This window comes from Cetorhinus maximus, unplaced genomic scaffold (assembly GCF_964194155.1).
Source record: "Cetorhinus maximus unplaced genomic scaffold, sCetMax3.hap1.1 HAP1_SCAFFOLD_200, whole genome shotgun sequence".
NCBI lineage: Eukaryota > Metazoa > Chordata > Chondrichthyes > Lamniformes > Cetorhinidae > Cetorhinus > Cetorhinus maximus.
In genome coordinates this window covers 83,001-105,286 of record NW_027596178.1, presented here as the reverse complement: position 1 = coordinate 105,286, position 22,286 = coordinate 83,001, and the positions used below count along the sequence as shown (strand labels likewise).

General features: G+C 56.2%; 1 protein-coding gene across 1 annotated transcript in view; it reads right to left on the bottom strand.

Annotated features, from left to right (window-relative positions):
- Positions 1–22,286, bottom strand: part of LOC144673019 (uncharacterized) — a gene marked incomplete at its 5' end in the record, with an annotated part of 151,094 nt that overhangs the window by 62,741 nt on the left and 66,067 nt on the right. The window contains 2 exons of the mRNA XM_078535018.1: positions 1,635–1,774; positions 4,660–4,792. Coding sequence (XP_078391144.1) covers positions 1,635–1,774; positions 4,660–4,792 — 273 coding nt within the window. The remainder of the gene's footprint in view (positions 1–1,634; positions 1,775–4,659; positions 4,793–22,286) is intronic.

Here is a 22,286-nt window from a genome sequence, read left to right as displayed (position 1 = left end):
GCTGCTGTGTCTGGTAGTTGATTTGCTGCTGTGTCTGGAGCTGTAGCTGCTGCTGTGTCTAGAGCTGGAGATGCTGCAGTGTCTGGTGCTGGAGTTGCTGCTCTGGTTGTGTCTGGAGCTGGTGTTGCTGCTGTCTCTGGAGCTGGAGTTGCTGCTGTGTCTGGTGCTGGAGATGCTGCAGTGTCTGGTGCTGGAGTTGCTGCTCTGGTTGTGTCTGGAGCTGGAGTTGCTGCTGTGTCTGGAGCTGGAGTTGCTGCTGTGTCTGCAGCTGGAGTTGCTGCTGTGTCTGGAGCTGGAGTTGCTACTATGTCTGGAGCTGGAGTTGCTGCTGTGTCTTGTGCTGGAGTTGCTGCTGTGTCTGGAGCTGGAGTTGCTGCTATGTCTGGAGCTGGAGTTGCTGCTGTGTCTGGAGCTGGAGTTGCTGCTGTGTCTGGTGCTCGAGTTGCTGCTGTGTCTGGAGCTGGTGTTGCTGCTGTGTCTGGAGCTGGAGTTGGTCCTGTGTCTGTTGCTGGAGTTGCTGCTTTGTCTGAAGACGGAGTTGCTGCAGTGTCTGGAGCTGGAGTTGCTGTGGTTGTGTCAGGAGCTGGAGTTTCTGCTGTGTCTGGTGCTTGATTTGCTGCTGTGTCTGGAGCTGGAGTTGCTGCTGTGTCTGGTGGTGGAGTTGCTGCTGTGTCTGGAGCTGGAGCTGCTGCTGTGTCTGGTGCTGGATTTGCTGCTGTGTCTGGAGCTGCAGCTGCTTCTGTGCCTGGTGCTGGAGTTGCTGCTGTCTCTGGAGCTGGAGTTGCTGCTGTGTGTGGAGCTGGAGTTGCTGCTGTGTCTGGAGCTGGAGTTGATGCTGTGTCTGGAGCTCTTGCTGCTGTGTCTGGAGCTGGAGTAGCTGCGGTGTCTGGAGCTGTAGTTGCTGCGGTGTCTGGTGCTGGAGTTGCTGCTGTGTCTGGAGCTGGAGTTGCTGCTGTGTCTGGAGCAGGAGGTGCTGCTGTGTCTGGAGCACTTGCTGATTTGTCTGGAACTGGAGTTGCTGTTGTGTCTGGAGCAGGAGTTGTTGCTGTGTCTGGAGCTAAAGTTGCTGCTGTGTCTGGAGCTGGAGTTCCTGCTGTGTCTGGTGCTGGAGTTGCTGCAGTGTCTGGAGCTGTAGTTGCTACTGTGTCTGGAGCTGGAGTTGCTGCTGTGTCTGGTGCTGGAGTTGCTGCAGTGTCTGGAGCTCCTGCTGCTTTGTCTGGAGCTGTATTTGCTGCTATGTCTGTAGTTCGAATGGCTGCTGTGTCTGGTGCAGGAGCTGCTGCAGTGTCTGGAGCTGGAGTTGCTGCTGTGTCTGGAGCTGGAGTTGCAGCTGTGGCTGGAGCTCTTGCTGCTGTGTCTGGAGCTGGAGTTACTGCTGTGTCTGGAGCTGGAGTTGCTGCTGTGTCTTGTGCTGGAGTTGCTGCTGTGTCTGGAGCTGGAGTTGCTGCTGTGTCCGGAGCTGGAGTTGATGCTGTGTCTTGAGTTCCTGCTGCTTTGTCTGCAGCTGTAGTTGATGCTATGTCTGGAGTTCGAATGGCTGCTGTGTCTGGTGAAGGAGCTGCTGCTATGTCTGGAGCTGCAGTTGCTGCTGTGTCTGGAGCTGGAGTTGCTGCTGTGTCTGGTGCTGGAGTTGCTGCTGTGTCTGGAGCTGGAGTTGCTGCTGTGTCTGGAGCTGGAGTTGCTGCTGTGTCTGGAGCTGGAGTTGCTGCTGTATCTGGAGCTGGAGCTGCTGCTGTCGTTGTGTCTGGAGCTGGAGTTGCTGCTGTGTCTGGAGCTGGAGTTGCTGCTGTGTCTGGAGCTGGAGTTGCTGCTGTGTCTGTAGCTGGAGTTGCTGCTGTATCTGGAGCTGGAGCTGCTGCTGTCGTTGTGTCTGGAACTGGAGTTGCTGCTGTGTCTGGTGCTTGATTTGCTGCTGTGTCTGGTGGTGGAGTTGCTGCTGTGTCTGGAGCTGGAGCTGCTGCTGTGTCTGGAGCTGGAGCTGCTGCTGTGGCTTGGAGCTAGAGTTGCTGCTGTGTCTGGAGCTGGAGTTGCTGCGGAGTCTGGTGATGGAGTTGCTGCGGTGTCTGGAGCTGGAGTTGCTGCTGTGTCTGTAGCTGGAGGTGCTGCTGTGTCTGGAGCTGGAGTTGCTGCTGTGTCTGGAGCTGGAGTTGCTGCTGTGTCTGGAGCTGGAGTTGCTGCTGTGTCTGCAGCCGGAGTTGCTGCTGTGTCTGGAGCCGGAGTTGCTACTGTGTCTGGAGATGGAGTTGCTGCTGTGTCTGGAGCTGGAGTTGCTGCTGTGACTGGTGCTGGAGTTGCTGCTGTGTCTGGAGCTGGAGTTGCTGCTGTGTCTGGTGCTTGATTTGCTGCTGTGTTTGGCGCTGGAGTTGCTGTGGTTGTGTCTGGAGCTGGTGTTGCTGCTGTGTCTGGTGCTGGAGATGCTGCAGTGTCTGATGCTGGATTTGCTGCTGTGTCTGGAGCTGGAGTTGCTGCTGTGTTTGTGTCTGGAGCTGGAGTTGCTGCTGTGTCTGGAGGTAGAGTTGATGTAGAGTCTGGTGCTGGAGTTGCTGCTGTGTCTGGTGCTGGAGTTGCTGCTGTGGTTGTGTCTGGAGCTGGAGTTGCAGCTGTGTCTTTTGCTGGAGTTGCTGCTGTGTCTGGTGCTGGAGTTGCTGCTGTGTCTGGTGCTGGAGTTGCTGCTGTGGTTGTGTCTGGAGCTGGAGTTGCTGCTGTGTCTGGAGCTGGAGTTGCTCCTGTGTCTGGAGATGGAGTTGCTGCTTTGTCTGAAGATGGAGTTGCTGCTGTGTCTGGAGCTGGAGTTGCTGCTGCGTCTGGTGCATGATTTGCTGCTGTGTCTGTTGCTGGAGTTGCTGCTGTGTCTGGAGCTCTTGCTGATTTGTCTGGTGCTGGAGATGCTGCTATGTCTGGAGCTGGAGTTGCTGCTGTGTCTGTTGCTGGAGTTGCTGCTGTATCTGGAGCTCTTGCTGCTCTGTCTGGAGCAGGAGTTGCTGCTGCGTCTGGAGCTGGAGGTGCTGCTGTGTCTGGAGCTCTTGCTGATTTGGCTGGAGCTGGAGTTGCTGCTGTGTCTGGAGCTGGAGTTGCTGCGGTGTCTGGTGCATGATTTGCTGCTGTGTCTGTTGCTGGAGTTGCTGCTGTGTCTGGAGCTCTTGCTGATTTGTCTGGTGCTGGAGTTGCTGCTATGTCTGGAGCTGGAGTTGCTGCTGTGTCTGTTGCTGGAGTTGCTGCTGTATCTGGAGCTCTTGCTGCTGTGTCTGCAGCAGGAGTTGCTGCTGTGTCTGGAGCTGGAGGTGCTGCTGTGTCTGGAGCTCTTGCTGATTTGGCTGGAGCTGGAGGTGCTGCTGTGTCTGGAGCTCTTGCTGATTTGTCTGGAGCTGGAGTTGCTGCTATGTCTGGAGCTGGAGTTGCTGCTGTGTCTGGAGCAGGAGTTGCTGCTGTGTCTGGAGCTGGAGTTGCTGCTGTGTCTGGAGCTGGAGTTGCTGCTGTGTCTGGTGCTGGAGTTGCTGCTGTGTCTGGAGCTGGAGTTGCTGCTGTGTCAGGAGGTGGAGTTGCTGCTGAATCTCCTGCTGGAGTTGCGGCTGCTTCTGGAGCTGGATTTGCTGCTGTTTCTTGAGCTGAATTTGCTGCTCTGTCTGGAGCTGAATTTTCTGCTGTGTCTGGTGCTGGAGTAGCTGCTTTCTCTGCAGCTGGAGTTGCTGCTGTGTCTGGAACTCGAGTTGCTGCTGTGTCTGGTGCTTGATTTGCTGCTGTGTCTGGTGGTGGAGTTGCTGCTGTGTCTGGAGCTGGAGCTGCTGCTGTGTCTGGAGCTGGAGTTGCAGCTGTGGCTGTAGCTAGAGTTGCTGCTGTGTCTGGAGCTGGAGTTGCTGCGGAGTCTGCTGATGGAGTTGCTGCTGTGTCTGGAGCTGGAGTTGCTGCTGTGTCTGTAGCTGGAGTTGCTGCTGTGTCTGGAGCTGGAGTTGCTGCTGTGTCGGGAGCTGGAGTTGCTGCTGTGGTTGTGTCTGGAGATGGAGCTGCTTCTGTGTCTGGAGCTGGAGTTGCTCCTGTGTCTGGAGATGGAGTTGCTGCTGTGTCTGAAGATGGAGTTGCTGCTGTGTCTGGAGCTGGAGTTGCTGCTGTATCTCGTGCTTGATTTCCTGCTGTGTCCGTTGCTTGGAGTTGCTGCTGTGTCTGGAGCTCTTGCTGATTTGTCTGGTGCTGGAGTTGCTGCTATGTCTGGAGCTGGAGTTGCTGCTGTGTCTGGAGATGGAGTTGCTTCTGTATCTGGAGCTCTTGCTGCTGTGTCTGGAGCAGGAGTTGCTGCTGTGTCTGGAGCTGGAGGTGCTGCTGTGTCTGGAGCTCTTGCTGATTTGGCTGGAGCTGGAGTTGCTGCTGTGTCTGGAGCTGGAGTTGCTGCGGTGTCTGGTGCTGGAGTTGCTGCTGTGTCTGGAGCTGGAGTTGCTGCTGTGTCTGGAGCTGGAGGTGCTGCTGTGTCTGGAGCTCTTGCTGATTTGTCTGGAGCTGGAGTTGCTGCTATGTCTGGAGCTGGAGTTGCTGCTGTGTCTGGAGCAGGAGTTGCTGCTGTGTCTGGAGCTGGAGTAGCTGTTGTGTCTGGAGCTGGAGTTGCTGCTGTGTCTGGTGCTGGAGTTGCTGCTGTGTCTGGAGCTGGATTTGCTGCTGTGTCAGGAGGTGGAGTTGCTGCAGAATCTCCTGCTGGAGTTGCAGCTGCTTCTGGAGCTGGACTTGCTGCTGTTTCTGGAGCTGAATTTGCTGCTCTGTCTGGAGCTGAATTTGCTGCTGTGTCTGGTGCTGGAGTAGCTGCTTTCTCTGCAGCTGGAGTTGCTGCTGTGTCTGGTGCTGGAGTTGCTGCCGTGTCTGGTGCTTGATTTGCTGCTGTGTCTGGTGGTAGAGTTGCTGCTTTGTCTGGAGCAGGATTTGCTGCTGTGTCTGGTGCTTGATTTGCTGCTGTGTCTGGAGCTGGAGCTGCTGCTGTGTCTAGAGCTGGAGATGCTGCAGTGTCTGGTGCTGGAGTTGCTGCTCTGGTTGTGTCTGGAACTGGTGTTGCTGCTGTCTCTGGTGCTGGAGTTGCTGCTGTGTCTGGTGCTGGAGATGCTGCAGTGACTGGTGCTGGAGTTGCTGCTCTGGTTGTGTCTGGAGCTGGAGTTGCTGCTGTGTCTGGAGCTTGATTTGCTGCTGGTGTCTGGAGCTGGAGTTGCTGCTGTGTCTGGTGGTGGAGTTGCTGCTGTGTCTGGAGCTGGAGCTGCTGCTGTGTCTGGTGCTGGATTTGATGCTGTGTCTGGAGCTGCAGCTGCTGTTGTGCCTGGTGCTGGAGTTGCTGCTGTCTCTGGAAATGGAGTTGCTGCTGTGTCTGGAGCTGGAGTTGCTGCTGTGTCTGGAGCTGGAGTTGCTGCTGTGTCTGGAGCTCTTGCTGCTGTGTCTGGAGCTGGAGTTGCTGCTCTGTCTGGAGCTGGAGTTGCTGCTGTGTCTGGAGCTGGAGGTGCTGCTGTGTCTGGAGCTCTTGCTGATTTGTCTGGAACTGGAGTTGCTGTTGTGTCCGGAACAGGAGTTGCTGCTGTGTCTGGAGCTGAAGTTGCTGCTGTGTCTGGAGCTGGACTTGCTGCTGTGTCTGGTGCTGGAGTTGCTGCAGTGTCTGGTGCTGGAGTTGCTGCTGTGTTTGGAGCTGGAGTTGCTGCTGTGTCTGGTGCTGGAGTTGCTGCAGTGTCTGGAGCTCCTGCTGCTTTGTCTGGAGCTGTATTTGCTGCTATGTCTGGAGTTCGAATGGCTGCTGTGTCTGGTGCTGGAGCTCCTGCTGCTTTGTCCGGAGCTGTAGTTGATGCTATGCCTGGAGTTCCAATGGCTGCTGTGTCTGGTGCAGGATCTGCTGCTATGTCTGGAGCTTGAGTTGCTGCTGTGTCTGGAGCTGGAGTTGCTGCTGTGTCTGATGCTGGAGTTGCTGCTGTGTCTGGAGCGGGAGTTGCTGCTGTGTCTGGAGCTTGATTTGCTGCTGTGTCTGGAGCTGGAGTTGCTGCTGTGTCTGGAACTGGAGTTGCTGCTGTGTCTGGAGCTGGAGTTGCTGCTGTCGTTGTGTCTGGAGCTGGAGTTGCTGCTGTGTCTGGAACTGGAGTTGCTGCTGTGTCTGGTGCTTGATTTGCTGCTGTGTCTGTTGCTGGAGTTGCTGCTGTGTCTGGTGCTGGAGTTGCTGCTGTGTCTGGAGCTGGTGTTGCTGCTGTGTCTGGAGCTCGAGTTGCTGCTGTGTCTGGAACTGGAGTTGCTGCTGTGTCTGGTGCTTCATTTGTTGCTGTGTCTGGTGGTGCAGTTGCTGCTGTGTCTGGAGCTGGAGCTGCTGCTGTGTCTGCAGCTGGAGGTGCTGCTGTGTCTGGAGCTGGAGTTGCTGCTGTGTCTGGAGCTGGAGTTGCTGCTGTGTCTGGAGCTGGAGTTGCTGCTGTGTCTGGAGCCGGAGTTGCTGCTCTCTCTGGAGCCGGAGTTGCTACTGTGTCTGGAGCTGTAGTTGCTGCTGTGTCTGGAGCTGGAGTTGCTGCTGTGTCTGGTGCTGGAGTTGCTGCTGTGTCTGGAGCTGGAGTTGCTGCTGTGTCTGGTGCTTGATTTGCTGCTGCGTTTGGAGCTGGTGTTGGTGTGGTTGTGTCTGGAGCTGGTGTTGCTGCTGTGTCTGGTGCTGGAGATGCTGCAGTGTCTGGTTCTGGATTTGCTGCTGTGTCTGGTGGTGGAGTTGCTGCTGTGTCTGGAGCTGGAGCTGCTGCTGTGTCTGGAGCTGGAGTTGCAGCTGTGGCTGGAGCTAGAGTTGCTGCTGTGTCTGGAGCTGGAGTTGCTGCGGAGTCTGGTGATGGAGTTGCTGCGGTGTCTGGAGCTGGAGTTGCTGCTGTGTCTGGAGCTGGAGATGCTGCTGTGTCTGGAGCTGGAGTTGCTGCTGTGTCTGGAGCTGGAGTTGCTGCTGTGTCTGGAGCTGGAGTTGCTGCTGTGTCTGGAGCCGGAGTTGCTGCTGTGTCTGGAGCCGGAGTTGCTACTGTGTCTGGAGCTGGAGTTGCTGCTGTGTCTGGAGCTGGAGTTGCTGCTGTGACTGGTGCTGGAGTTGCTGCTGTGTCTGGAGCTGGAGTTGCTGCTGTGTCTGGTGCTTGATTTGCTGCTGTGTTTGGCGCTGGAGTTGCTGTGGTTGTGTCTGGAGCTGGTGTTGCTGCTGTGTCTGGTGCTGGAGATGCTGCAGTGTCTGGTGCTGGATTTGCTGCTGTGTCTGGAGCTGGAGTTGCTGCTGTGGTTGTGTCTGGAGCTGGAGTTGCTGCTGTTTCTGGAGGTAGAGTTGCTGCAGAGTCTGGTGCTGGAGTTGCTGCTGTGTCTGGTGCTGGAGTTGCTGCTGTGGTTGTGTCTGGAGCTGGAGTTGCTGCTTTGTCTGGTGCTGGAGTTGCTGCTTTGTCTGAAGATGGAGTTGCTGCTGTGTCTGGTGCTGGAGTTGCTGCTGTGTCTGGTGCATGATTTGCTGCTGTGTCTGTTGCTGGAGTTGCTGCTGCGTCTGGAGCTCTTGCTGATTTGTCTGGTGCTGGAGTTGCTGCTATGTCTGGAGCTGGAGTTGCTGCTGTGTCTGGAACTGGAGTTGCTGCTGTGTCTGGTGCTTGATTTGCTGCTGTGTCTGGTGGTGGAGTTGCTGCTATGTCTGGAGCTGGAGCTGCTGCTGTGTCCGGAGCAGGAGTTGCTGCTGTGTCTGGAGCTGAAGTTGCTGCTGTGTCTGGAGCTTGAGTTGCTGCTGTGTCTGGTGCTGGAGTTGCTGCAGTGTCTGGAGCTGTAGTTGCTGCTGTGTTTGGAGCTGGAGTTGCTGCTGTGTCTGGTGCTGGAGTTGCTGCAGTGTCTGGAACTCCTGCTGCTTTGTCTGGAGCTGTATTTGCTGCTATGTCTGGAGTTCGAATGGCTGCTGTGTCTGGTGCTGGAGCTCCTGCTGCTTTGTCTGGAGCTGTAGTTGATGCTATGTCTGGAGTTCGAATGGCTGCTGTGTCTGGTGCAGGAGCTGCTGCTATGTCTGGAGCTGGAGTTGCTGCTGTGTCTGGAGCTGGAGTTGCTGCTGTGTCTGATGCTGGAGTTGCTGCTGTGTCTGGAGCTGGAGTTGCTGCTGTGTCTGGAGCTTGATTTGCTGCTGTGTCTGGAGCTGGAGTTGCTGCTGTGTCTGGAACTGGAGTTGCTGCTGTGTCTGGAGCTGGAGTTGCTGCTGTCGTTGTGTCTGGAGCTGGAGTTGCTGCTGTGTCTGGAACTGGAGTTGCTGCTGTGTCTGGTGCTTGATTTGCTGCTGTGTCTGTTGCTGGAGTTGCTGCTGTGTCTGGTGCTGGAGTTGCTGCTGTGTCTCGAGCAGGTATTGCTGCTGTGTCTGGAACTGGAGTTGCTGCTGTGTCTGGTGCTTCATTTGTTGCTGTGTCTGGTGGTGCAGTTGCTGCTGTGTCTGGAGCTGGAGCTGCTGCTGTGTTTGGAGCTGGAGTTGCAGCTGTGGCTGGAGCTAGAGTTGCTGCTGTGTCTGGAGCTGGAGTTGCTGCGGTGTCTGGTGCTGGAGTTGCTACGGTGTCTGGAGCTGGAGTTGCTGCTGTGTCTGGAGCTGGAGGTGCTGTGGTGTCTGGAGCTGGAGTTGCTGCTGTGTCTGGAGCTGGAGTTGCTGCTGTGTCTGGAGCCGGAGTTGCTGCTGTGGTTGTTTCTGGAGCTGGAGTTGCTGCTGTGTCTGGTGCTGGAGTTGCTGCTGTGTCTGGTGCTGGAGTTGCTGCTGTGTCTGGTGCTGGAGTTGCTGCTGTGGTTGTGTCTGGAGCTGGAGTTGCCTCTGTGTCTGGAGCTGGAGTTGCTCCTGTGTCTGGAGCTGGAGTTGCTGCTTTGTCTCAAGATGGAGTTGCTGCTGTGTCTGGAGCTGGAGTTGCTGCTGTGTCTGGTGCAAGATTTGCTGCTGTGTCTGTTGCTGGAGTTGCTGCTGTGTCTGGAGCTCTTGCTGATTTGTCTGGAGCTGGAGTTGCTGCTGTGTCTGGAGCTGGTGATGCTGTTGTGTCTGGAGCTTGAGTTGCTGCTGTGTCTGGAACTGGAGTTGCTGCTGTGTCCGGTGCTTGATTTGCTGCTGTGTCTGGTGGTGGATTTGCTGCTGTGTCTGGAGCTGGAGCTGCTGCTGTGTCTGAAGCTGGAGTTGCAGCTGTGGCTGGAGCTAGAGTTGCTGCTGTGTCTGGAGCTGGAGTTGCTGCGGAGTCTGGTGATGGAGTTGCTGCGGTGTCTGGAGCTGGAGTTGCTGCTGTGTCTGTAGCTGGAGGTGCTGCTGTGTCTGGAGCTGGAGTTGCTGCTTTGTCTGGAGCTGGAGTTGCTGCTGTGTCTGGAGCTGGAGTTGCTGCTGTGTCTGGAGCCGGAGTTGCTGCTGTGTCTGGAGCCGGAGTTGCTACTGTGTCTGGAGCTGGAGTTGCTGCTGTGTCTTGAGCTGGAGTTGCTGCTGTGACTGGTGCTGGAGTTGCTGCTGTGTCTGGAGCTGGAGTTGCTGTTGTGTCTGGTGCTTGATTTGCTGCTGTGTTTGGCGCTGGAGTTGCTGTGGTTGTGTCTGGAGCTGGTGTTGCTGCTTTGTCTGGTGCTGGAGATGCTGCAGTGTCTGGTGCTGGATTTGCTGCTGTGTCTGGAGCTGGAGTTGCTGCTGTGGTTGTGTCTGGAGCTGGAGTTGCTGCTGTGTCTGGAGGTAGAGTTGCTGCAGAGTCTGGTGCTGGAGTTGCTGCTGTGTCTGGTGCTGGAGTTGCTGCTGTGGTTGTGTCTGGAGCTGGAGTTGCTGCTGTGTCTGGTGCTGGAGTTGCTGCTGTGTCTGGTGCTGGAGTTGCTGCTGTGTCTGGTGCTGGAGTTGCTGCTGTGGTTGTGTCTGGAGCTGGAATTGCTGCTGTGTATGGAGCTGGAGTTGCTCCTGTGTCTGGAGATGGAGTTGCTGCTTTGTCTGAAGATGGAGTTGCTGCTGTGTCTGGAGCTGGAGTTGCTGCTGTGTCTGGTGCATGATTTGCTGCTGTGTCTGTTGCTGGAGTTGCTGCTGTGTCTGGAGCTCTTGCTGATTTGTCTGGTGCTGGAGTTGCTGCTATGTCTGGAGCTGGAGTTGCTGCTGTGTCTGGAGCTGGAGTTGCTGCTGTGTCTGGAACTGGAGTTGCTGCTGTGTCTGGTGCTTGATTTGCTGCTGTGTCTGTTGATGGAGTTTTTGCTGTGTCTGGTGCTGGAGTTGCTGCTGTGTCTGGAGCTGGTGTTGCTGCTGTGTCTGGAGCTTGAGTTGCTCCTGTGTCTGGAACTGGAGTTGCTGCTGTGTCTGGTGCTTGATTTGCTGCTGTGTCTGGTGGTGGAGTTGCTGCTGTGTCTGGAGCTGGAGCTGCTGCTGTGTCTGGAGCTGGAGTTGCAGCTGTGGCTGGAGCTAGAGTTGCTGCTGTGTCTGGAGCTGGAGTTGCTGCGGAGTCTGGTGATGGAGTTGCTGCGGTGTCTGGAGCTGGAGTTGCTGCTGTGTCTGTAGCTGGAGGTGCTGCTGTGTCTGGAGCTGGAGTTGCTGCTGTGTCTGGAGCTGGAGTTGCTGCTGTGTCTGGAGCTGGAGTTGCTGCTGTGTCTGGAGCCGGAGTTGCTGCTGTGTCTGGAGCCGGAGTTGCTACTGTGTCTGGAGCTGGAGTTGCTGCTGTGTCTGGAGCTGGAGTTGCTGCTGTGTCTGGTGCTGGAGTTGCTGCTGTGTCTGGAGCTGGAGTTGCTGCTGTGTCTGGTGCTTGATTTGCTGCTGTGTTTGGAGCTGGAGTTGCTGTGGTTGTGTCTGGAGCGGGTGTTGCTGCTGTGTCTGGTGCTGGAGATGCTGCAGTGTCTGGTGCTGGATTTGCTGCCGTGTCTGGAGCTGGAGTTGCTGCTGTGGTTGTGTCTGGAGCTGGAGTTGCTGCTGAGTCTGGAGGTAGAGTTGCTGCAGAGTCTGGTGCTGGAGTTGCTGCTGGGTCTGGTGCTGGAGTTGCTGCTGTGGTTGTGTCTGGAGCTGGAGTTGCTGCTGTGTCTGGAGGTAGAGTTGCTGCAGAGTCTGGTGCTGGAGTTGCTGCAGAGTCTGGTGCTGGAGCTGCTGCTGTGTCTGGAGCTGGAGTTGCAGCTGTGGCTGGAGCTAGAGTTGCTGCTGTGTCTGGAGCTGGAGTTGCTGCGGAGTCTGGTGATGGAGTTGCTGCGGTGTCTGGAGCTGGAGTTGCTGCTGTGTCTGTAGCTGGAGGTGCTGCTGTGTCTGGAGCTGGAGTTGCTGCTGTGTCTGTAGCTGGAGGTGCTGCTGTGTCTGGAGCTGGAGTTGCTGCTGTGTCTGGAGCTGGAGTTGCTGCTGTGTCTGGAGCTGGAGTTGCTGCTGTGTCTGGAGCCGGAGTTGCAGCTGTGTCTGGAGCCGGAGTTGCTACTGTGTCTGGAGCTGGAGTTGCTGCTGTGTCTGTAGCTGGAGTTGCTGCTGTGTCTGGTGCTGGAGTTGCTGCTGTGTCTGGAGCTGGAGTTGCTGCTGTGTCTGGTGCTTGATTTGCTGCTGTGTTTGGAGCTGGAGTTGCTGTGGTTGTGTCTGGAGCTGGTATTGCTGCTGTGTCTGGTGCTGGAGATGCTGCAGTGTCTGGTGCTGGATTTGCTGCTGTGTCTGGAGCTGGAGTTGCTGCTGTGGTTGTGTCTGGAGCTGGAGTTGCTGCTGTTTCTGGAGGTAGAGTTGCTGCAGAGTCTGGTGCTGGAGTTGCTGCTGTGTCTGGAGCTCTTGCTGATTTGTCTGGTGCTGGAGTTGCTGCTATGTCTGGAGCTGGAGTTGCTGCTGTGTCTGGAGCTGGAGTTGCTTCTGTATCTGGAGCTCTTGCTGCTGTGTCTGGAGCAGGAGTTGCTGCTGTGTCTGGAGCTGGAGGTGCTGCTCTGTCTGGTGCTTGATTTGCTGCTGTGTTTGGAGCTGGAGTTGCTGTGGTTGTGTCTGGAGCTGGTGTTGCTGCTGTGTCTGGTGCTAGAGATGCTGCAGTGTCTGGTGCTGGATTTGCTGCTGTGTCTGGAGCTGGAGTTACTGCTGTGGTTGTGTCTGGAGCTGGAGTTGCTGCTGTGTCTGGAGGTAGAGTTGCTGCAGAGTCTGGTGCTGGAGTTGCTGCTGTGTCTGGTGCTGGAGTTGCTGCTGTGGTTGTGTCTGGAGCTGGAGTTGCTGCTGTGTCTGGTGCTGGAGTTGCTGCTGTGTCTGGTGCTGGAGTTGCTGCTGTGTCTGGTGCTGGAGTTGCTGCTGTGGTTGTGTCTGGAGCTGGAGTTACTGCTGTGTCTGGTGCTGGAGTTGCTGCTGTGTCTGGTGCTGGAGTTGCTGCTGTGTCTGGTGCTGGAGTTGCTGCTGTGTCTGGAGCTGGAGTTGATGCTGTGTCTGGAGCTGGAGTAGCTGTGGTTGTGATTGGATCTGGTGTTGCTGCTGTCTCTGGAGCTGGAGTTGCTGCTGTGTCTGGTGCTGGAGATGCTGCAGTGTCTGGTGCTGGATTTGCTGCTGTATCTGGAGCTGGAGTTGCTGCTGTGGTTGTGTCTGGAGCTGGAGTTGCTGCTGTGTCTGGAAGTAGAGTTGCTGCAGAGTCTGGTGCTGGAGTTGCTGCTGTGTCTGGTGCTGGAGTTGCTGCTGTGGTTGTGTCTGGAGCTGGAGTTGCTGCTGTGTCTGGTGCTGGAGTTGCTGCTGTGTCTGGTGCTGGAGTTGCTGCTGTGTCTGGTGCTGGAGTTGCTGCTGTGGTTGTGTCTGGAGGTAGAGTTGCTGCAGAGTCTGGTGCTGGAGTTGCTCCTGTGTCTGGAGCTGGAGTTGCTGCTTTGTCAGAAGATGGAGTTGCTGCTGTGTCTGGAGCTGGAGTTGCTGCTGTGTCTGGTGCATGATTTGCTGCTGTGTCTGTTGCTGGAGTTGCTGCTGTGTCTGAAGCTGGAGTTGCTGCTGTGTCTGGAGCTGGAGTTGCTTCTGTATCTGGAGCTCTTGCTGCTGTGTCTGGAGCAGGAGTTGCTGCTGTGTCTGGAGCTGGAGGTGCTGCTGTGTCTGGAGCTCTTGCTGATTTGGCTGGAGCTGGAGTTGCTGCTGTGTCTGGAGCTGGAGTTGCTGCGGTGTCTGTTGCTGGAGTTGCTGCTGTGTCTGGAGCTGGAGTTGCTCCTGTGTCTGGAGCTGGAGGTGCTGCTGTGTCTGGAGCTCTTGCTGATTTGTCTGGAGCTGGAGTTGCTGCTATGTCTGGAGCTGGAGTTGCTGCTGAGTCTGGAGCAGGAGTTGCTGCTGTGTCTGGAGCTGGAGTTGCTGCTGTGTCTGGAGCTGGAGTTGCTGCTGGGTCTGGTGCTGGAGTTTCTGCTGTGTCTGGAGCTGGAGTTGCTGCTGTGTCAGGAGGTGGAGTTGCTGCAGAATCTCCTGCTGGAGTTGCGGCTGCTTCTGGAGCTGGACTTGCTGCTGTTTCTGGAGCTGAATTTGCTGCTCTGTCTGGAGCTGAATTTGCTGCTGTGTCTGGTGCTGGAGTAGCTGCTTTCTCTGCAGCTGGAGTTGCTACTGTGTCTGGTGCTGGAGTTGCTGCCGTGTCTGGTGCTTGATTTGCTGCTGTGTCTGGTGGTAGAGTTGCTGCTTTGTCTGGAGCAGGATTGGCTGCTGTGTCTGGAGCTGGAGCTGCTGCTGTGTCTAGAGCTGGAGATGCTGCAGTGTCTGGTGCTGGAGTTGCTGCTCTGGTTGTGTCTGGAGCTGGTGTTGCTGCTGTCTCTGGAGCTGGAGTTGCTGCTGTGTCTGGTGCTGGAGATGCTGCAGTGACTGGTGCTGGAGTTGCTGCTCTGGTTGTGTCTGGAGCTGGAGTTGCTGCTGTGTCTGGAGCTGGAGCTGCTGCTGTGTCTGGAGCTGGAGTTGCTGCTGTGTCTGGAGCTGGAGTTGCTGCGGTGTCTGGAGCTGGAGTTGCTGCTGTGTCTTGTGCTGGAGTTGCTGCTGTGTCTGTAGCTGGAGTTGCTGCTATGTCTGGAGCTGGAGTTGCTGCTGTGTCTGGAGCTGGAGTTGCTGCTGTGTCTGGTGCTCGAGTTGCTGCTGTGTCTGGAGCTGGTGTTGCTGCTGTGTCTGGAGCTGGAGTTGGTCCTGTGACTGTTGCTGGAGTTGCTGCTATGTCTGAAGCCGGAGTTGCTGCAGTGTCTGGAGCTGGAGTTGCTGTGGTTGTGACAGGAGCTGGAGTTTCTGCTGTGTCTGGTGCTTGATTTGCTGCTGCGTCTGGAGCTGGAGTTGCTGCTGTGTCTGGTGGTGGAGTTGCTGCTATGTCTGGAGCTGGAGCTGCTGCTGTGTCTGGTGCTGGATTTGATGCTGTGTCTGGAGCTGCAGCTGCTGCTGTGCCTGGTGCTGGAGTTGCTGCTGTCTCTGGAGCTGGAGTTGCTGCTGTGTCTGGAGCTCTTGCTGCTGTGTCTGGAGCTGGAGTTGCTGCTGTGTCTGGAGCTGGAGTTGCTGCGGTGTCTGGTGCTTGAGTTGCTGCGGTGTCTGGAGCTGGAGTTGCTGCTGTGTCTGGAGCTGGAGGTGCTGCTGTGTCTGGAGCTCTTGCTGATTTGTCTGGAACTGGAGTTGCTGTTGTGTCCGGAGCAGGAGTTGCTGCTGTGTCTGGAGCTGAAGTTGCTGCTGTGTCTGGAGCAGGAGTTGCTGCTGTGTCTGGTGCTGGAGTTGCTGCAGTGTCTGGAGCTTTAGTTGCTGCTGTGTTTGGAGCTGGAGTTGCTGCTGTGTCTGGTGCTGGAGTTGCTGCAGTGTCTGGAGCTCCTGCTGCTTTGTCTGGAGCTGTATTTGCTGCTATGTCTGGAGGTCGAATGGCTGCTGTGTCTGGTGCTGGAGCTCCTGCTGCTTTGTCTGAAGCTGTAGTTGATGCTATGTCTGGAGTTCGAATGGCTGCTGTGTCTGGTGCAGGAGCTGCTGCTATGTCTGGAGCTTGAGTTGCTGCTGTGTCTGGAGCTGGAGTTGCTGCTGTGTCTGATGCTGGAGTTGCTGCTCTGTCTGGTGCTGGAGTTGCTGCTGTGTCTGGAGCTTGATTTGCTGCTGTGACTGGAGCTGGAGTTGCTGCTGTGTCTGGAGCTGGAGTTGCTGCTGTGTCTGGAGCTGGAGTTGCTGCTGTCGTTGTGTCTGGAGCTGGAGTTGCTGCTGTGTCTGGAACTGGAGTTGCTGCTGTGTCTGGTGCTTGATTTGCTGCTGTGTCTGTTGCTGGAGTTGCTGCTGTGTCTGGTGCTGGAGTTGCTGCTGTGTCTCGAGCTGGTGCTGCTGCTGTGTCCGGAGCTCGAGTTGCTGCTGGGTCTGGAACTGGAGTTGCTGCTGTGTCTGGTGCTTCATTTGTTGCTGTGTCTGGTGGTGCAGTTGCTGCTGTGTCTGGAGCTGGAGCTGCTGCTGTGTCTGGAGCTGGAGTTGCAGCTCTGGCTGGAGCTAGAGTTGCTGCTCTGTCTGGAGCTGGAGTTGCTGCGGTGTCTGGAGCTGGAGTTGCTGCTGTGTCTGGAGCTGAAGGTGCTGCTGTGTCTGGAGCTGGAGTTGCTGCTGTGTCTGGAGCTGGAGTTGCTGCTGTGTCTGGAGCCGGAGTTGCTACTGTGTCTGGAGCCGGAGTTGCTACTGTGTCTGGAGCTGGATTTGCTGCTGTGTCTGGAGCTGGAGTTGCTGCTGTGTCTGGTGCTGGAGTTGCTGCTGTGTCTGGAGCTGGAGTTGCTGCTGTGTCTGGTGCTTGATTTGCTGCTGCGTTTGGAGCTGGAGTTGCTGTGGTTGTGTCTGGAGCTGGTGTTGCTGCTGTGTCTGGTGCTGGAGATGCTTCAGTGTCTGGTGCTGGATTTGCTGCTGTGTCTGGAGCTGGAGTTGCTGCTGTGGTTGTGTCTGGAGCTGCAGTTGCTGCTGTGTCTGGAGGTAGAGTTGCTGCAGAGTCTGGTGCTCGAGTTGCTGCTGTGTCTGGTGCTGGAGTTGCTGCTCTGGTTGTGTCTGGAGCTGGAGTTGCTGCTGTGTCTGGTGCTGGAGTTGCTGCTGTGTCTGGTGCTGGAATTGCTGCTGTGTCTGGTGCTGGAGTTGCTGCTGTGGTTGTGTCTGGAGCTGGTGTTGCTGCTGTGTCTGGAGCTGGAGTTGCTCCTGTGTCTGGAGCTGGAGTTGCTGCTTTGTCTGAAGATGGAGTTGCTGCTGTGTCTGGAGCTGGAGTTGCTGCTGTGTCTGGTGCATGATTTGCTGCTGTGTCTGTTGCTGGAGTTGCTGCTGTGTCTGGAGCTCTTGCTGATTTGTCTGGAGCTGGAGTTGCTGCTCTGTCTGTAGCTGGAGTTGCTGCTGTGTCTGGTGCTTGATTTGCTGCTGTGTCTGGTGCTGGATTTGCTGCTGTGTCTGGTGATGGAGTTTCTGCTGTGTCTGGAGCTGGAGTTGCTTCTGTATCTGGAGCTCTTGCTGTTGTGTCTGGAGCAGGAGTTGCTGCTGTGTCTGGAGCTGGAGGTGCTGCTGTGTCTGGAGCTCCTTCTGATTTGTCTGGAGCTGGAGTTGATGCTATGTCTGGAGCTGGAGTTGCTGCTGTGTCTGGAGCTGTAGTTGCAGCGGTGTCTGGTGCTGGAGTTGCTGCTCTGTCTGGAGCTGGAGTTGCTGCTGTGTCTGGAGCTGGAGGTGCTGCTGTGTCTGTAGCTCTTGCTGATTTGTCTGGAGCTGGAGTTGCTGCTATGTCTGGAGCTGGAGTTGCTGCTGTGTCTGGAGCAGGAGTTGCTGCTGTGTCTGGAGCTGGAGTTGCTGCTGTGTCTGCAGCTTAAGTTGCTGCTGTGTCTGGTGCTGGAGTTGCTGTTGTGTCTGGAGCTCCTGCTGCTTTGTCTGGAGCTGGAGTTGCTGCTGTGTCTGGAGCTGGAGTTGCTGCTATGTCTGGATTTCGATTGGCTGCTGTGTCTGGAGCTCCTGCTGCTTTGTCTGGAGCTGGTTCTGCTGCTATATCTGGAGCTGGAGTTGCTGCTGTGTCTGGAGCTGGAGTTGCTTCTTTATCTGGAGCTCTTGCTGCTCTGTCTGGAGCTGGAGTTGCTCTGGTTGTGTCTGCTGCTGGAGATGTTGCTGTGTCTGGTGATGGAGTTGCTGCTGTGTCTGGAGTAGGAGTTGCTGTGGTTGTGTCTGCAGCTGGAGTTCCTGCTGTGTCTGGAGCCGGAGTTGCTGCTGTGTCTGGAGCTGGAGTTTTCTGTGGTTGTGTCTGCAGCTGGAGTTGCTGCTGTGTCTGGTGCTGGAGTTGCTACTGTGTCTGGAGCTGCAGTTGCTGCTGTGTCTGGTGCTGGAGTTGCTGCTGTGGCTGGTGCTGGAGTTGCTGCTGTGGTTGTGTCTGGAGCTGGAGTTGCTGCTGAGTCTGGAGCAGGAGTTGCTGCTGGGTCTGTAACTGGAGTTGCTGCTTTGTCTGGAGCTGGAGTTGCTGCTGTGTCTGGTGCTGGAGTTGCTGCTGCGTCTGGAGCTGGAGTTGCTGCTGTGTCAGGAGGTGGAGTTGCTGCAGAATCTCCTGCTGGAGTTGCGGCTGCTTCTGGAGCTGGACTTGCTGCTGTTTCTGGAGCTGAATTTGCTGCTCTGTCTGGAGCTGAATTTGCTGCTGTGTCTGGTGCTGGAGTAGCTACTTTCTCTGCAGCTGGAGTTGCTGCTGTGTCTGGTGCTGGAGTTGCTGCCGTGTCTGGTGCTGGAGTTGCTGCTCTGGTTGTGTCTGGAGCTGGTGTTGCTGCTGTCTCTGGTGCTGGAGTTGCTGCCGTGTCTGGTGCTGGAGTTGCTGCTCTGTTTGTGTCTGGAGCTGGAGTTGCTGCTGTGTCTGGAGCTGGAGTTGCTGCTGTGTCTGGAGCTGGAGTTGCTGCTGTGTCTGGAGCTGGAGTTGCTGCGGTGTCTGGAGCTGGAGTTGCTGCTGTGTCTTGTGCTGGAGTTGCTGCTGTGTCAGTAGCTGGAGTTGCTGCTATGTCTGGAGCTGGAGTTGCTGCTGTGTCTGGAGTTGGAGTTGCTGCTGTGTCTGGTGCTCGAGTTGCTGCTGTGTCTGGAGCTGGTGTTGCTGCTGTGTCTGGAGCTGGAGTTGGTCCTGTGTCTGTTGCTGGAGTTGCTGCTATGTCTGAAGCCGGAGTTGCTGCAGTGTCTGGAGCTGGAGTTGCTGTGGTTGTGACAGGAGCTGGAGTTTCTGCTGTGTCTGGTGCTTGATTTGCTGCTGTGTCTGGAGCTGGAGTTGCTGCTGTGTCTGGTGGTGGAGTTGCTGCTGTGTCTGGAGCTGGAGCTGCTGCTGTGTCTGGTGCTGGATTTGATGCTGTGTCAGGAGCTGCAGCTGCTGCTGTGCCTGGTGCTGGAGTTGCTGCTGTCTCTGGAGCTGGAGTTGCTGCTGTGTCTGGAGCTGGAGTTGCTGCTGTGTCTGGAGCTGGAGTTGCTGCTGTGTCTGGAGCTCTTGCTGCTGTTTCTGGAGCTGGAGTTGCTGCTGTGTCTGGAGCTGGAGTTGCTGCGGTGTCTGGTGCTGGAGTTGCTGCTGTGTCTGGAGCTGGAGTTGCTGCTGTGTCTGGAGCTGGAGGTGCTGCTGTGTCTGGAGCTCTTGCTGATTTGTCTGGAACTGGAGTTGCTGTTGTGTCCGGAGCTGGAGTTGCTGCTGTGTCTGGAGCTGAAGTTGCTGCTGTGTTTGGAGCTGGAGTTGCTGCTGTGTCTGGTGCTGGAGTTGCTGCAGTGTCTGGAGCTGTAGTTGCTGCTGTGTTTGGAGCTGGAGTTGCTGCTGTGTCTGGTGCTGGAGTTGCTGCAGTGTCTGGAGCTCCTGCTGCTTTGTCTGGAGCTGTATTTGCTGCTATGTCTGGAGTTCGAATGGCTGCTGTGTCTGGTGCTGGAGCTCCTGCTGCTTTGTCTGAAGCTGTAGTTGATGCTATGTCTGGAGTTCGAATGGCTGCTGTGTCTGGTGCAGGAGCTGCTGCTATGTCTGGAGCTTGAGTTGCTGCTGTGTCTGGAGCTGGAGTTGCTGCTGTGTCTGATGCTGGAGTTGCTGCTGTGTCTGGAGCTGGAGTTGCTGCTGTGTCTGGAGCTTGATTTGCTGCTGTGACTGGAGCTGGAGTTGCTGCTGTGTCTGGAGCTGGAGTTGCTGCTGTGTCTGGAGCTGGAGTTGCTGCTGTCGTTGTGTCTGGAGCTGGAGTTGCTGCTGTGTCTGGAACTGGAGTTGCTGCTGTGTCTGGTGCTTGATTTGCTGCTGTGTCTGTTGCTGGAGTTGCTGCTGTGTCTGGTGCTGGAGTTGCTGCTGTGTCTGGAGCTGGTGTTGCTGCTGTGTCCGGAGCTCGAGTTGCTGCTGGGTCTGGAACTGGAGTTGCTGCTGTGTCTGGTGCTTCATTTGTTGCTGTGTCTGGTGGTGCAGTTGCTGCTGTGTCTGGAGCTAGAGTTGCTGCTCTGTCTGGAGCTGGAGTTGCTGCGGTGTCTGGCGCTGGAGTTGCAGCGGTGTCTGAAGCTGGAGTTGCTGCTGTGTCTGGAGCTGAAGGTGCTGCTGTGTCTGGAGCTGGAGTTGCTGCTGTGTCTGGAGCTGGAGTTGCTGCTGTGTCTGGAGCCGGAGTTGCTGCTGTGTCTGGAGCCGGAGTTGCTACTGTGTCTGGAGCTGGAGTTGCTGCTGTGTCTGGAGCTGGAGTTGCTGCTGTGTCTGGTGCTGGAGTTGCTGCTGTGTCTGGAGCTGGAGTTGCTGCTGTGTCTGGTGCTTGATTTGCTGCTGCGTTTGGAGCTGGAGTAGCTGTGGTTGTGTCTGGAGCTGGTGTTGCTGCTGTGTCTGGTGCTGGAGATGCGGCAGTGTCTGGTGCTGGATTTGCTGCTGTGTCTGGAGCTGGAGTTGCTGCTGTGGTTGTGTCTGGAGCTGGAGTTGCTCCTGTGTCTGGAGCTGGAGTTGCTGCTTTGTCTGAAGATGGAGTTGCTGCTGTGTCTGGAGCTGGAGTTGCTGCTGTGTCTGGTGCATGATTTGCTGCTGTGTCTGTTGCTGGAGTTGCTGCTGTGTCTGGAGCTCTTGCTGATTTGTCTGGAGCTGGAGTTGCTGCTATGTCTGCAGCTGGAGTTGCTGCTGTGTCTGGTGCTTGATTTGCTGCTGTGTCTGGTGCTGGATTTGCTGCTGTGTCTGGTGCTGGAGTTGCTGCTGTGTCTGGAGCTGGAGTTGCTTCTGTATCTCGAGCTCTTGTTGTTGTGTCTGGAGCAGGAGTTGCTGCTGTGTCTGGAGCTGGAGGTGCTGCTGTGTCTGGAGCTCCTGCTCATTTGTCTGGAGCTGGAGTTGATGCTATGTCTGGAGCTGGAGTTGCTGCTGTGTCTGGAGCGGGAGTTGCAGCGGTGTCTGGTGCTGGAGTTGCTGCTCTGTCTGGAGCTGGAGTTGCTGCTGTGTCTGGAGCTGGAGGTGCTGCTGTGTCTGGAGCTCTTGCTGATTTGTCTGGAGCTGGAGTTGCTGCTGTGTATGGAGCTGGAGTTGCTGCTGTGTCTGGAGCAGGAGTTGCTGCTGTGTCTTTAGCTGGAGTTGCTGCTGTGTCTGGAGCAGGAGTTGCTGCGGTGTCTGGTGCTGGAGTTGCTGCTCTTTCTGGAGCTGGAGTTGCTTCTGTGTCTGGAGCTGGAGGTGCTGCTGTGTCTGGAGCTCTTGCTGTTGTGTCTGGAGCAGGAGTTGCTGCTGTGTCTGGAGCTGGAGGTGCTGCTGTGTCTGGACCTCCTGCTGATTTGTCTGGAGCTGGAGTTGATGCTATGCCTGGAGCTGGAGTTGCTGCTGTGTCTGGAGCTGTAGTTGCTGCGGTGTCTGATGCTGGAGTTGCTGCTCTTTCTGGAGCTGGAGTTGCTGCTGTGTCTGGAGCTGGAGTTGCTGCTGTGTCTGGAGCTCTTGCTGATTGGTCTGGAGCTGGAGTTGCTGCTATGTCTGGAGCTGGAGTTGCTGCTGTGTCTGGAGCAGGAGTTGCTGCTGTGTCTGGAGCTGGAGTTGCTGCTGTGTCTGGAGCTGGAGTTGCTGCTGTGTCTGATGCTGGAGTTGCTGTTGTGTCTGGAGCTCCTGCTGCTTTGTCTGGAGCTGGAGTTGCTGCTGTGTCTGAAGCTGGAGTTGCTGCTATGTCTGGATTTCGAATGGCTGCTGTGTCTGGAGCTCCTGCTGCTTTGTCTGGAGCTGGTGCTGCTGCTATATCTGGAGCTGGAGTTGCTGCTGTGTCTGGAGCTGGAGTTGCTTCTGTATCTGGAGCTCTTGCTGCTCTGTCTGTAGCTGGAGTTGCTCTGGTTGTGTCCGCTGCTGGAGATGCTGCTGTGTCTGGTGATGGAGTTGCTGCTGTGTCTGGAGTAGGAGTTGCTGTGGTTGTGTCTGCAGCTGGAGTTGCTGCAGTGTCTGGAGCCGGAGTTGCTGCTGTGTCTGGAGCTGGAGTTTTCTGTGGTTGTGTCTGCAGCTGGAGTTGCTGCTGTGTCTGGTGCTGGAGTTGCTACTGTGTCTGGAGCTGCAGTTGCTGCTGTGTCTGGTGCTGGAGATGCTGCTGTGTCTGGAGCTGGAGTTGCTGCTGCGTCTAGTCCTTGATTTGCTGCTGTGTCTGGTGGTGGAGTTGCTGCTGTGTCTGGAGCTGGAGTTGCTGCTGTGTCTGGAACTGGAGGTGCAGCTGTGGCTGGAGCAGGAGATGATGCTGCGTCTGGTGCTGGAGTTGCTGCTGTGTCTGGAGCTCTTGCTGCTGTGTCTGGTGTTGGAGTTGCTGCTATGTCTGGAGCTGGAGTTGCTGCGGTGTCTGGTGCTGGAGTTGCTGTTGTGTCTGGAGCAGGAGTTGCTGCTGTGTCTGGAGCTGGAGTTGCTGCTGTGTCTGGAGCTGGAGTTGCTGCTGTGTCTGGTGCTGGAGTTGCTGCTGTGTCTGGAGCTCCTGCTGCTTTGTCTGGAGCTGGAGTTGCTGCTATGTCTGGAGTTCGAATGGCTGCTTTGTCTGGTGCAGTAGCTGCTGCTATGTCTGGAGCTGGAGTTGCTGCTGTGGTTGTGTCTGGTGCTGGAGTTGATGCTGTGTCTTGAGCTGGAGTTGCTGCTGTGTCTGGAGATGGAGTTGGTGCTATGTCTGGAGCTGAAGTTGCTGCTATGCCTGGAGCTGAAGTTGCTGCTATGTCTGAAGCTGGAGTTGTTGCTATGATTGGAGCTGGAGATGCTGCTATGTCTGGAGCTGGAGATGTTGCTATTTTTGGAGCTGGAGATGCTGCTGTGTCTGGTGCTGGAGTTGCTGCTGTGTCTGGTGCTCGAGTTGCTTCTGTGTCTGGAGCTGGAGTTGCTGCTGTGTCTGGTGCTGGAGTTGCTGCTGTGTCTGGAGCTGGAGTTGCTGCTGTGTCTGGAGGTGGAGTTGCTGCTGAATCTCCTGCTGGAGTTGCTGCTGCTTCTGGAGCTGGACTTGCTGCTTTGTCTGGAGCTGAATTTGCTGCTCTGTCTGGAGATGAATTTGCTGCTGTGTCTGGTGCTGGAGTAGCT